General features: G+C 40.3%; 1 protein-coding gene across 3 annotated transcripts in view; it reads right to left on the reverse strand.

Annotated features, from left to right (window-relative positions):
- Positions 1–5,501: 5,501 nt before the first annotated feature.
- The window catches only part of HYOU1 (hypoxia up-regulated 1), a 35,477-nt gene continuing 26,357 nt past the window's right edge, over positions 5,502–14,621 (reverse strand). For 2 of the 3 annotated variants that reach the window (XM_075190619.1, XM_075190618.1), the window contains exons 12-25: positions 14,106–14,238; positions 13,792–13,979; positions 13,309–13,447; positions 12,824–12,884; positions 12,316–12,398; positions 11,339–11,479; positions 11,047–11,225; positions 10,832–10,919; positions 10,586–10,708; positions 9,874–10,007; positions 9,518–9,602; positions 8,294–8,540; positions 8,019–8,099; positions 5,502–7,683 (exon numbers count right to left, since the gene is read on the reverse strand). In XM_075190619.1, coding sequence (XP_075046720.1) covers positions 7,634–7,683; positions 8,019–8,099; positions 8,294–8,540; positions 9,518–9,602; positions 9,874–10,007; positions 10,586–10,708; positions 10,832–10,919; positions 11,047–11,225; positions 11,339–11,479; positions 12,316–12,398; positions 12,824–12,884; positions 13,309–13,447; positions 13,792–13,979; positions 14,106–14,238 — 1,732 coding nt within the window. In that variant the 3' untranslated portion in view covers positions 5,502–7,633. Of the gene's footprint in view, positions 7,684–7,965; positions 8,100–8,293; positions 8,541–9,517; positions 9,603–9,873; positions 10,008–10,585; positions 10,709–10,831; positions 10,920–11,046; positions 11,226–11,338; positions 11,480–12,315; positions 12,399–12,823; positions 12,885–13,308; positions 13,448–13,791; positions 13,980–14,105; positions 14,239–14,621 lie in introns of all 3 variants that reach the window. The other variant, XM_075190620.1, reaches the window with a different exon arrangement.

Below are 14,621 nucleotides of genomic sequence, written 5' to 3' on the forward strand. Positions count from 1 at the left end.
AATCAAGATTTAAATTGCAATCTTCATTGCAGCTACACTCCTAATTCCTCCCTGTCTGTTGACATATGTCAAAGGCAAGGCTTTGTTGGACGGACGGGTGGTCCTGGAGGAGGGACTGGGCCCCCCCGAAGGGCTAAAAGAATAGCCTTCAATTCCAGCACGTTTATTGAAGGGTCGACTCCTGAACCGACCAAAAACCCTGGAGCCAGAGATGTAGGATCACCGCCCCCAACCTTTCAGGCTGGCGTCTGTCGTGGCTATGATCCGTGACCATGGAGCGAAAGACCTGTCCACCATCATGGGATCCCGAATCAGCCACCACTGGAGTGAATGTCTCGTCCTCTGGGATAGAGAGATCCTCTGGAGATCTAAGCGAAGGTGGGATCCTGACCCTCTTGTCAACAGATCCCACTGGAACAACGAGAATGGGCTCGACCAAAGGGGATGGTCTCGAAGGAGGCCACCGTCTTTCCCAGCAGCCGCATGCACAAGTGCATTGATGGGCTGAGGGAAGACAAGACCTGAGTTGTTATGCTCTGAATTGAAGCAACCTTCTCGACAGGCAGGAAACCCTTTTTCTGGCTGGTGTCCATGATGAGGCCTAGAAAAAGCATGCGTTGACACGGAACCATCTGGGATTTCTTTAAATCGATCTGCCATCCGTGGCCCTCGAGGACCACCAAGGTGAGGGACAAGAGATGACGTAAGCCATCTACGGAAGAGGATCTGATGAGCAGATCGTCCTAATAAGGCACGACCTGAACTCCCTGAAGGTGAAGACATGCTGCCATAACTGACTTGACCTTCGTGAAAAACCCTTGGCACTGTTGAGAGGCCGAAGGGGAGGGCCCGAAACCGATAGTGGAAGGATCCCACCGAGAATCTTAGAAGAGATTGATGGTGAATCCATATGGGAATATGGAAGCATACGTCCTTTATGACTATGAATGCCATAAACCGATCCTTCTCTAAGCCGTTTATCACAGACCTCAGGGATTCCATACGAAATTTGTCCACCCTTGAGTGCACATTGAGGCCCTTTAAATTTAGGATGGGGCGAAAGGAGCTGTCCGGCTTCTTGACAAGAAACAGGTTTGAATAAAACCCTTGCCCTTTCTGGTAATCTGGAACCCTGCGGATAACTTTTTGAAAAAGAAGAGAGGCGACCCAATCCTGTATAGCCTGCCTTCTTGATAGATCTCGGGGTAGCGGAGTTTGGGAGAAACGATGTGAAGCGGGACCCAACAGGTCTATCCTGTACCCCTCTGATATAATACCCTGAATCCAAGAATCTTGGGAGGACGCTGCCCACTGTTCCTGAAACAAAGACAGACGTTCCCCCACTGGCGCCCCCTGCAGAACAGGGTGGTCGTCATGACGCAGGCTTCTCCTGGGACATGGAGGCCTAGCGCCTAGCTGCAAACGAGGATCTCCCCCTGGCAGAGGAGCCTCGAGAATTGGGCTGTCTGTCTCTAAAGGACAGTCCTTTAGGAAAGGAGGTCCCCCGAAAGGCTGACAAAAAAAAGCTGACCCGAGGGTTCCAGCTCCTGTTAGGGATACCGGCAAGGAAGTGCTTTTGCCCCCGGTTGCCTGAGAGATCAGGGTATCCAATTCCGGGCCGAACAAACCTGCCACTGAAAAAGGAATGGTTTCCACGGACATTTTTTGATTCCGCATCTCCTTCCCGTGATTTCAGATATAAATTCTCCTTGCCGAGATAGAAGCAGCCTGAATAGAAGAGGATACAGCCGCTGTGTTCCGGGTCGTCCCATAAAGGGACCCCGATGCCTCCTTCAAACGCAAAGCCAGGGGAAGTAAATCAGAGTCCTGCAAGGCCTCTGCCAGCTGGTCTGCCCATGCTTCCATGGCTCTAAAAATATATATATATATATATATATATATTATATATATATATATATACATATACACATACATACATATACACACACACACACACACACACACACACTCTTAGGGGGAATTGAACCCACAACACTATGTTACCAGAACAGTGTATATATCAGCTGAGCCACAGGTCCTGATGTAGCCACCCAAGCCGAAGCCAATATGGGCCTAAAGGAAGAACCCGCAGCCGTAAATATAGATTTCAGCTGGGATTCCACTCTGCGGTCATTGACAGCCTGCAGAGATGCAGAACCTGGAGCTGGGAGTAAGGTGTGCTTGTCCAATTGGGTTATGGAATATCCACTCTTGGAATACTCTCCCAGCAAACAACATCGTCCTCCTGCAATGGGTACAGGAAAGAGAACCTTTTGGGAACAGAGAACCTCTTATCAGGCTGTTTCCAGACTCCTTCTGCAATATCCTTAAGTTCTACGGAAGGGGGAAAATGGATAACCTTTCTTTTTGCCCTTCTTGAAGAGACTTCTGTCTCTAGGAGTAGTATCCTCCGGCTCTGGGAGGTCCAACTCTTGTCTCACTGCTAAAAATCAAATCATTAATAAATTTGCCGCTAGAGCCTTCTTCCTGTCCCAAAGGTTGAACCTGGACAGGATCAGAAATAATTTACCCCTCTTCCTCTGAAAACTCCTCAGAGTCTGAAAGGACCATAAGGGTATAATCATATGTAGGTCTCCTTCTTTTAGCAGGCGGAATGTTTGGGGATTGAAGTAACTGGTTTAGTTTATCCAAACCCTTTATAAATGCTGTAGACCATGCCGGTTCTGTGGGAACAGGGGCTAGGTCTGAATGAGAAGAGGAAGGTCCTGTATAGACGTTCCAATAGAACCTGTGGTAACAGGGAGGCCCAACTGAGTACTAGAATTATTAGCCACCGAAGTAGCCACAGTAGATAGCAATTGATTAGATAGAAAACCATCTGTGCTAAAGAGGAAACCGACTGTGTCAGGGAGGTCACCCAGGCCGGTTCCTCCGTCAGTAGGGCTGAAACATGCTGTGTTTGCGCAGGGGGGACCCCTGCCTCGCAGACAGAGCAGAGCGCCAACGGGTCCTTCTGCCCACAAGGTAAATTTTTCATTACATTTAGAACATGTAAAATATTTTGCAATAGGGCCCTTTCCCTTATCTGACATTTTTAATAAAGGAAGGCACACCAAACACACAGACTTCAATTGATAAATTTAGCTGAGTAGAGAGAGAGATAAATGTATGGAGAGAAAAGTGTAACCTACAAGTAATCAACTAATCTAGATATAAAAGTTGTACTTGTAAAATTTTAAACACAAAATAATACCTAAGCAAGGAGAACTATAACATAACCCCTACTAGCTCAATTGTATACAGCAATGCAGAGTCTGTGTTTAAATAAATCTGATACTTAGCCCATAGGCTCAACAGGGGAGAAGTCCAACAGCAGTATCCTGGTGCCTGCTCACTCAGAACTGTTCTCTCTTTCCGGGCTTCTCCTTGGCGCCAGAAGACCGGGATAGACCCATCTCTCTCTCTGGAAGGAGGGGGAACTCTATTTCCTAGCTCCTCCCCTTCAGTAATGCTGCCTCTGTTAGGGATTCTTCCATAAAAAATAAGAGGCATTTAAGGCAGAGTAGTGGAGACTCTGCCTTAAGGGGAGGTCTCCGCAGCAGATAACACCTGATGCCCACTCCTATGCATGAGGGGGGATCCAGGTATAGCCCCCTTCTTTTCCAGCCACCGCAGCACTCCTGTGCCGAAATCCAAGATGGCCGCCGTTATGTGAAATGTCCGATAACCGGCGCTCTATGCCTGCAGTGGCAGCGCCGGTTATCGGGGAGGCTCCAGGAGTGACAGTGGTCTGTGAGACCGCTTGTCACTCCCAATTCAGGCACTTGTTTCTTCTGTCCCTGTCAGTGAGAACCGCTGGTTCTCATCTGACAGGGGAATGCCTGCGCTGCTCTGCTGCGAGTGTGTTCTCTATAGTAGAACACACTCCAGCACTGCCATCTGTGAAAAAAAATTCAAAAGAATGAAATAAAATTGTAAATTTAAACTAAGCACTAAAAAACACTGCCCAACTCCATGGGCACCTAAAAAAAAAAACTGACAGGAAGAGGAAGAGGCAGGGGGATTGTAGAGGGGAGGGGTCTGTCGGCAGCACTAAAAGTTAACTAGTTAGGTGCCAGCTCCTCAAGCTCCCCTCCACAACCCATGGTAAGCAGTGTCCCCCAGACTGGATGAAAGAGAAATAATGAATAGGAACCAATGGACTGGGTAAAGTTCATAGAAACAGTGTACTATTGGTAATACACGTAGCTTACATTTAAAGATATTGCCTTTCCCGCAGGTGGCAACAGTATAGTCCTTTGTTGGACCCCTGAATGTGTAAAATCAGCAGAATGACTCCTGTTGAAAGGATCTCTGTCTCCAAAAAAGAAGTTGCATAGGTAACTTGAGGGGGAAGGTCAGGGTTGCTAGACAAGTTGGACTTCTCATGTTATTGAGCACCATTCAGGAACACTCGGGACAGAATTTAAAGCACAAGATGGGTCTAAAGGGTGGGTCTCAGGTCGTAGCAGTGGTAAGAGAGTACCACACAGAAAATTTTGAGGCCAACATTCCAAAACAAACATCTGATGGACCCAAGGTACAGTTGCTACCCAAGATCATGGTTCCTCTAACCAGTCACTGGATATGCTCTCAGGGACACATTAAGCCAGTTGTGAACACTAAAAGGAAAGAAATCACAGGCCATCACTGAATGGATGTATTCTTGATGGGACTTAATTCATTGTTTGTAAAAATAAATAAAAAAATAAAATAAAAAATTGCAGACCGATGCAAGTAGACGAATGTGCCTAATCATGAAATAGGGGTTTCATCACATTCCCTTTTTAGGATGTATGCCACATCAGCTAATAAGGGATAAAATTAAATATTTTCAAAACAAGTATTTGAGGGTGAGGGGAGCCGAAGGGCTAGATATAACTATTTGGAGGACATCAGATTATATAAATGTAGACTTTTGTGCAGCATGTTTGCATATTTGTGCTCAATACTTTAAGCTACTATTTCAAATTTATGTAAATCTATTGTTTATCTATATTTCTCAGGTTGTGTTGTACAACATTAGATATACTGTATAAAGGCCCACTAAGCCGTTTTCATTCCTTTGCAACAAGTCATATTGGTAGGGAAAAACTGACAGCCTTGTATCGATAGGATTAAACCACTTGGACACGGCCAGGGATGTCACAGCAGCTAAAATGACCGCAGTCAACAATAGATCCAATTAGGACACTTGACTAAGCTTAAATATTTCCTGTATCCTATCAGGCGAACACTAAACAATGAATTTTACCGTAATGACTAACATTTGAACACTTCCATTTTGAGTTTTAGGAAATCCTTTAAGAAAAACATTCTTACTAATATGCTCAAATTTTATACAATTTTAATGACCATATCCCTTTAAATTTTAGTGATGCAAGCCTTACTTCCAATAGAAACATTGCAATAGAAAAAGCAAAACAAGACAATAAAATGACCACTGTGAAGTAGTGAATAAACCAGGGTTAATGTTAGTTTCATACAAACAAAACCTCAGATTCAGAAATATAAAGAATTTTATTATTTTTCCTAGAATCCGGCACAAGGTAAAACAGCATAAACAAGTTATGAAAGACCAATTGGACGCAGTTAACCAGAAGCAGCTTTCTTAACCTATGCTGTCAGCAAACCTTTCAAAGGTTGTACAGAGTACCATCTTCCCACTCTGATGTTTTGAAAGGCCATTTATTTAATTTTCCTCATTCAAAGCCCAACGGAGAAAAGGAAATTATAACTGTCTTTAAAAATGCATTCAAAGCCCTTGTGAATGTAAAGAAGCGGGCAGATTCATTATCTTAAGACGTAAGAGTCAGCAAACGTAGTCTCCACTGCTGACTATGCTGCAGCTTTGCTTTGGCTGTGAAAGCAAATAAAATCCAACTTCATATTTAACCTACTAAGCAAGAATTCCTGGTACAGTGGATCACATATGAAGGAGGAACTGGTTATTCACCATGAAACCACATAAAAAAAAAAACCAACCCCAAAAACCCCAAAAAACAAGCAGCACATGTTTTAATTGCAGGAACAAAACTTAGATAAACTGAGGAAGTTTGGGTAGGGGGACAATCCACACATACGAACATACTGAAACATGACAATTCTAACAGTGGTTAAGTATGCAAATAAAGTTTAAAAAAAAAAAAAAAAAAAAAAAAAAAAGCGCTTCAGAGTTGGGCAACATTTCCAGAACAATTTAAGTACATTTTGTTGCTCAAACGGGCATGTATTAGCATACACACAAGAATACAGGGTACTTTCAAAACGGCCAAACCACATTTTTAAAACCATGTGATCAAAGTAGTTTTCTGCTGTTTTGACATTTTTCTGAATGAAAATGGGTGTGGACCAGTTTGCTTAGACCTCTAGACAGCTTTCTTGAAAATGTGTTTTACTTCTACACAATCAACCTGCTCTGCCTGGCTTGGTATTGTAAACGTGCAAGATGTTTTCCTCCAGTGAATGGTCAAATATTGCCTGACAGATTACGCACAGTTTAAGCATGGATAGACAACCCTCTAAAACAACAACTAATTCCCCCCTCCCCAAAAAAAACCCACATGACAATTATAAATATAGATCTATATTCATGACAGGAATTTTTGCATCAGAATCCATGAACAAACAAGAGTAGGCTCTTAAAAGTAGCGAACAAAGAAAAATCCACCCCCACTTATTTTAAAAGCAATGACGTGCTGATATCTAAGTGCTAAGGAGCAGTATGTATTTTTTTTTTTTTTTTTTTTTTTACAGTATTTCCTGCAGAATAAATAGATTATTAGAGGTCTTTAAAGATGCAGCATGAAAGCAATGTGCTCACCTTACTTTAAAAACCATCAAAGCACTTTCAAATGATCTTTCACAGGGATAGAGACTAGAGCTGTACATCAATTGCCAACTCCTAAATGCAGAGTGAATGGTTTGAAGGACAACACACTCAAACAAGACACTGATCTAACTGCAGAGTGAGTGGGTGGGCGGGGACAGGGGATTCCCCAAGACACCAAAAGCAAGGATCCCCCCCCATAAAAACTAGGCAATAGGGTTGTCCAAATAATTGCTAAACTTTGGGTGAAAATGAGCTGCCAAATATCTGTTATGAATAGAATATAGTGTCTGGTTACAATCGCAATTAAGCATTTAAAGTCAAGCAAACTTGAGAACCACACAATCTTTTTATCAAAACTTTCGGTATATTTTTAATCTCGAAAAAGCTATTCCATATATTTTTACAATATGATTGGTGGGCTTCTATGTGGCAGACCGCAAGTGATAGAAGAATCGTTAAATATAAATGGCCTTCACAGAAAGGCATGATCTTGGCTGAATGACCTTGAACCAGACAAAAAAGAAAACAGTGACTAGCAGGTTTTGGGCGTTTTTCCCTTGCGATATTTCCATATTTTCCCATGTACACTTGGAGTTAAATGAAACATGGCAAATGCACAAAAAAAAAAAAAAATAAGATTCTAAACGTTGCTCTGTCAGGACAAATATACATCTTAATAGCAGTTGTGTGTGAGGGAAATATCAACAAAAAAGTTCAGTTGGTATGAAACCGTTAGGGTCCATTACAAAAAAGTAATGTCAATAAATATGAATGCCAACATGGGTTGAGGATGTCCTGGGGTTATAACTCAGTCTTTGTTTTCTCTTCTGGTGATTTCTGTGTCGAGGAATCTGGCAAAATAAAAAAGGAGATTGGAAAAGGGGAGAGGAAAAATAAAGACATTTACAATGACAACTCCTAAATGCAGCACGAATGGAGAGTTTATAGGACAAACAAAATACAATCATCTCACTCCAGAGTGGGATAACTATGACTGTGTGTAAGGAAAGATTAGCAAGCAAGAAAAAAACGTGGCCAAAATTGTGAAAAATGTTACCATGGGGAGGACGTGTTAACACAAACATAAAGCTTCCCATAAATATACGGAAAGACAACACAATGCACATACTCACAATCACTACAATGTGACCAGAGACTTAAAATTCCTCTGTGTGCCCTGGTTTACCTGGTTCTGAACCTGCTATCTCTAAAACCTTCTCCTCCGGTACTGGAGGTTCCTGTGCAGGCTCAGGATCACTAGGTGGTTCTGGAAAACAACACAAGTTTAGAAACAAAACAGATAAATATTTGCTAATCTAAGAATACAAATACTGTACCATTAGGACATTGATTATTTGAAATTGATAAATTATTTGATTCTTCTCACAAAATGTAGGTGAAAGTAAAGATTGTGATTAAGCCCAAGAATAGCAAGGTTACAGGCATTTTAATCCTGCTCACCTCCTGTGCTCTCTTGTAGAGGGGGTATGACCTTTTCACCAGACTCCGTCTTATTTGCTCCATTCTCTGATTTGGTAGTGTTGCTTTTCGGCTTGGGCTTAGGTTTAGAAAACTTGGCCTTGTTCAGCAAGTACTGGACCTCCCTATCCAAAGCTCCCAGCTTCTGCTCAATATCCTTGGATAACAGGACAGGTTTTTCAGTGGATGATAACTTGGCCTGCTCTGCCAGGGTTTCATTCTTCCATGTCTGAGGGAAAAAAAAATGGAAGGAAGTTCTAATTAATCTCTAGACCCAAATATTTGAGATATCAGTAGAACACAGTGGACCTCATTTATAAAGTGCATTGCAAATTGATTTAGTTTGGCACCAATGTGCCTCGATAGTCCTCCCAGCACACGCCAAGTGGCATGCCTACTCTTTACTATCAGGAGCTGAATTGCTAACAAAGTCAGACAAAAACCTGAACCGGTGCGCTGTGCAAAATTGTAAGTGTCACACCAGTGTCCAACCTCTGACCAATAGAGAACAACCCCTTTCATTAAACTATTTGGCTAACCACCTCTTTTAGACACCCGAGTAGACTCCCTTCCCCCTTTACTATCCCATCTTCGATGGAAACATTGGCATCATTAGCCTATATCTAGATATTAGTCCCTGGTTATCTTTATTGTTATTTATATTGTTTTCATGCCTTTGAATGTTGTTGTGAAGTTTCTTCCTTGTAGAGACTATACCTGTGTTTGTATTTCAGTTAATTATTGTGCACTAGATGTTTTCAATAAGGTAAAAAAACAAAACACATTTATTTCCCCTAAAATATTGCTTGATTTAGCCTCATTCAGGTCTTAAATTAATTTTCAAAGTGAGGGGACATCGGGACCGTCTTTACTACATGTGTTATTTTTGTCTGTTTTAATTTTTTTTTTTTTATATTGGGCAAAGGGCGTCTAGAAAACTGCAAGAAACGTCCTGAAAACAAACCCTCTGCAATCCCTTACACGTTACAATAATCTTACCAACTCCATTACTAGTAATTCCCTTGATTCACCCAACTCCTCCCATCCATTTGTGCAAATTTGTGCTCCTCCACAAACGCCACCATTTTGCTTTGCAAACACATGCACTTTGGTGGAAACAGAGGTGCACCAGTGCAAATAAGGCACACGACTCCAAAGAGGTCCAGTTTTAAATTCCCACATGGATCTATATTGAACTTCTCTTACCCAAGTGTCATTGATCAGCTTTTCTAGTGTACTCAGCTCAACATCTGTAAATATCTGATCATCTTCAGGGATCATTCTCGCACTCCTGAGACAAAGACAAAAATAGTAAAATGAGAGATGCACAAGACAGGCAGACATACAGTTACTGGCAGAAAAAAGTGAACAAAATCATTAAAATTAAGGCTGAAGCACAAACATAACATGGTAGGCCCATTTATTTAAATTAAGCATTGTTTAAAATTTTACATTGACTGAATCTCAGCTGCCATAAATTAACCAAAAGCATGTTGGAATATTGTCTGTATTTTTAACAGTATTTCTCAACCTCATAATACAGTCCAATACGTTTCACTTACTTTAAGAAAATGCTGGAGTGATTGAGCAAACTATCCAATGCTGACAATCTGTCTGGCCACTTTCTTCTCTCCTCGACCTTGAAAAATAATGCCTTGCACAGCTTCTTAAGTTCACTCAGCTTGTCTTTAAGCTCCTGCAAAGAGTTAGAACACATGATGAAGAAACAGCAGATATTTGCTTCCAGGTCTGTTATCTAATTTTTCACATGGTCTGTCTCTCCATTGGTGATGAAAACAGTAAACACATATGAAGACATCTATTTTACGATGCTGGTTCTCCAATGTGTGCACAATAAAACACTGAAAGATAGCGAGGATACTTAAAAGCTAAGAATTCTTATTCATTTTCTTTCCTTTAATTTTCTAAATGTAGATTAAGCTAAAGTCTACAACAGAAAGTAAGTGTATTTGAAGATGCTGCAAGTCAGCAATGTGCTTCTCTTACCTTGTGGTCTCTCTCTGCCCTTTGCACTAAAACCAGTAGAATAAATCAAGTAGTATAAATCAAGTTAGCAGTTTTATAATGCCTATTCTCACCAATATGTGATAACAGCGCAGTTATTGATATTTGATCCTTCCATGAACACACTGTTGCTTCAAAGCACATATTTCTAGTAGATGAAAACGGATTAGTCCAAACTAAACAAAATTAGCTTAGCGGCATAGCTACTGTAATCCGAAAGATTCTGGTATGATTTCCTTGTTTCTTTACCTTTGTGGTTGCTGTGTATCCCTCATCTTCTAGCCAGGTTGAAGCCTGGTTTAGCTTATTGGAGATCTCCTCCCTCTGCTCCTCTGTAGAGACCTTGCGGAACTCCTTCTGCTCAAGTTTATCCTATGGCAAGTAGTAGAAAAATTCTAGTATTATAGATTTAGTATTTGTTAGAAATCCATTATTGCTTGTATAAAAATCCTAGTTTGCATTGATTTCCTTTAACATTAACTACTTCTAACATACCTGTGTCTCAAATATAAAAGCTTCCAGACTATTTGCAGCCTTTTCTCGCTCATGTTTCGCAAGGTCTCGCTCGGTGAGCTCCTGGAGCCTGAAGCAGTAATAAAATACAATTTTTTCTTTCATCAGGTTATTGACAATTATAATAAAATGTCACAATGGTGATAACTGAGGAATGATGCATGAATCCAGGGTGGACAAACGTTCTAGTCACTCACTTCATGGCAGATTTCTTTAATTGTTCTTCTGGGAGATCGGGTAGATCATTAATGGTCTGCACTGCTCCAATTTCATCAACAAGTTTCTGCTTCTTGGGAGCCACAGGTTTCTTTGGATCTTCCTCTGGGGTCTTTGCAGCATCTCCCTCTTTTGCAGTTTCATCCTTTTCCTTAGTGTCCTAGTGGAACCAGACAACATCAATATGCGTTTCAAACAAGGTTGTAAGTGGGTATTTTCTAGTAATCTATCAGTAGGCGATTTAAGGACTAAACTACACTTCTTGCGACTTACCTTGGTTTCACCCTCTTTCTTCTCCTCCTCTTTCTTGCCTTCTGTTTTAGTTCCTGAATCCGAATCCTTTTGGTCATTAGCTGGCTCTGCTGACTCCTGATCATCTTCCTTTGTAGCCTCAGTTGGTACTTCCTCTTCTTCCTTCAGGAGTAAATTCAGTCATAAGTTTGGAAAGAAAGAAAAGAAAAAAAGAAATAAAGAGGAATTAACGAGATTGATAGAGCTGCTAAACAATCAAATGAAATGACGATTGGTACTTTGAAATGATAGTCATTAATCGTTCAATTATACACACAATGCGATATTGTCATTTATCGCTTGACTGACCCAATAGTCAGCTGAAAAACCTGTAATGTGTACCCAGCCTAAGCTTGAGTAACCCAAATCACGAGCAGGCGAATGTGGACCAGAAACGATTGTTTGAGTAGTTTAAATAAAAAAAATGACTGGATGTTTATTTGACTGGCAAATGTGGTCAGCCATTGATTAGAAGAGTGTGTTTTTTGCGGTCAACCACATTGTAAGGGGCCCTTTCATTACGATTTTAAGCCAGATTGCCAAATGACAACATCTTCACAATTTGGCCATTTAGGTGTTGTCGATCAGCCATTTAGTATGCGTGGTCATCTGAATACTCTATACATATAGAGAACCCCTGGCTGTGAATAAAATTGTATCACCAATGTTTCTCCACTGTATGCTTGAAATATAACTACAGAGATAATATAGTAATATCCTAGTCTATTGCTATTCACTGCAATGATACCAATGAAGGATCTAACAGCATTGTAATATAAATAATATCTGCCTATGTAGAAACCTGAGTGAAGTAGTTAAGTCCATTTGAATAATAATAAAATAAAAAAATAAAAAAAAAAAAGGGAGGGAAGAAAAATGTAATGCATGTTGTGCACACAAAACTTAAAGATATATTACTTATATAGCACCCACTTCTGAGATATATTGAGTTGTCTCACCTGGACACTTTCTGTAGCGTTGTCCTTACTCTCTGCAGTGGAGCTTCCTCCTCCGAATAAGCTCGATATAGTATTTCCAAGCTCTGTGTAAGGTAGGGAAGTATTACTACACTCAATCTGAATTGTTACACTGCTTGTGTAAGCAATGGGTTCAAACATAATGCACACAGTCAACAGTAAAAAGCACCCACAAAGAAACTTTCCTTCAAAGTAATCAACATGTTCCTGGAAAAACTATCCATTTGTTTATACTCAAGAACAGGTTGCTAGAGGGTAAATATAAAAACCCCATATCTCCAAATTCAGAAAACATACAACAAAAAAAGAAAAAACAAAATGCCTTTCAATTCAAGCTGCACTTCTGATACGTTCCTTTTTATGCGACTAGGCTATATGAAATTTGAAGACAAATATCTTACACCTTCCATTATTAGCTAGATCATATATATCAAGAGTTTGAAGAAAATTAACTAAAAGGTTGAGAGGGAACGAAGAAAAATTAACTAACTTGTCAATGTAGATTCTTGTTCTGGCTTTTCTTCCACGACTGTCTCGAAGACAGCTTCCACCTAAAGAGAAAAAAATTAAACACTTTATTCATGCTTTGGATAGGACATGGTATAGCCACTGAATCAACCATGCATTAGAGGTATTGTTCCATTATAGTCTACAGATATTTAATCTCAGTACAGCAAGCACTGTGGCATTTCACTCAAATAAAAAAAGAGAAAGCAGTGAGATTCCATGTTTATGACCTACTGTTGTTTCTTCCCCACTACCGACCATTCCTCCCTCGATTTAACCCCTTCCCCCCTTTTTTCTGTACTCCTATTTGAAAATTGAAAAAAACTTAATAAAAACTCTCAGTAAAAGAGAAAGCAGTATAAACCTTTATATTTTAATGACTGGATTTGTAGCACTTTATTATTCTCTATATAAACAATATGTTTGCATGTGATTTAACACCACTCTGAAAACATTAGTGGGGCTTACCCTGTCAAGGCTGAGTATTCCGCTTTCATCCATGTTAAAGTGGGCCTTGATGCCTTTTGACTCATAGTCGGACTTCTTCTGAAAACTTTCCCCAACCCCACTGAGTTTAACAGTAGTGAGGTTCTGAGATCCAAAAATCCTAAAGGTGAAAAAGAAATGCATGTTAATACAGATGTTTATTTTTTTAAAAAAACAAAAAAACGAAAAAAAAAACCAAGCCAAAGTAATGTGCCAGGGGTACATATGTTAACATGTTACAGATGGGTCAATGTTCAGTGCTACATCTCTTATATGCAACCCATACCAGTGTTATATGGTAATAATTAATATAGTATCCACAAGTATCCAGTTAAGAGTTGTCATATTAGCACAAACATTTTACTTGAACAAATAAATTCCCAATAATGGAGTAATAGAAAGGAAAATAAGTGTCCTTGTTCTGATATTTTTCCTCTGAGCAAAAAGGATTAGAGAGACACTCACGTCAGATCCTCGGGTTCCAGGAAGCTGAGGTCTCCATAGTTGATGTTGAAGTCAAAGTCATCAGTGTATCGATTAAAGGTAATAACTTTGCGCTGTGGGTAAGGGGCTAGCCTCTGGAAGAGGACTCTCTTATTGTGCTTTAAGCTTTTTACATTATTCTCTTCTTCCACCTCCCGAGTGAACTCCACCTAAAGGAATGAAAAATGCATTTGATATCCAATAGAAACTTCTTTCACTGATAAGAACTTTTGTTCCATGTGGTACTTCAGTTTAAGCCAGAGAACTCACTAGCATGCCCAGTTAAGAAATCTTACCTGTATAGGAAAAAAAGCAGCATCTCGTACAACAAATGGCTTGACTTTAAATGCTTTACTAAGAGCAGCTGCCTGATATACAGCTCCCATAGCCGCTGCCTCATCTGCATTGATGTTCTTTGAGAGCTCTTCCCTATGACAAAAAAAATATATTGTATAATTCGATGAAGACAAAAGAAAAGAATTATGGTTACACAATAAAAAGATGGATGCACAAGTCCAACTATGAATTAAGCAGAGCCATGAACAGGGAAAATATAGAATTATTATACTTTATATCCTAAATCCATTGTTCTTAGTCCATTGAGGGACACCAGGTACATTGAGGTATAGTGTAGAGACTCCAGGAGCGCAGGTGCTTAAAGACTCTTAATATCTGTCAATAGCTCCTCCCCCTCTATACCCCTTTCATGTTAGAACTTCAGTGTATGTTTAACTTAAGACCGACAGAAAAGGGGAGGGGGAGAGGATGGAACAACATCCTCCTGAAAAAAACAAAAATACAACACAAAAAAG

Source organism: Mixophyes fleayi, chromosome 11 (genome assembly GCF_038048845.1).
Source record: "Mixophyes fleayi isolate aMixFle1 chromosome 11, aMixFle1.hap1, whole genome shotgun sequence".
In the NCBI taxonomy this organism is placed as follows: domain Eukaryota; kingdom Metazoa; phylum Chordata; class Amphibia; order Anura; family Limnodynastidae; genus Mixophyes; species Mixophyes fleayi.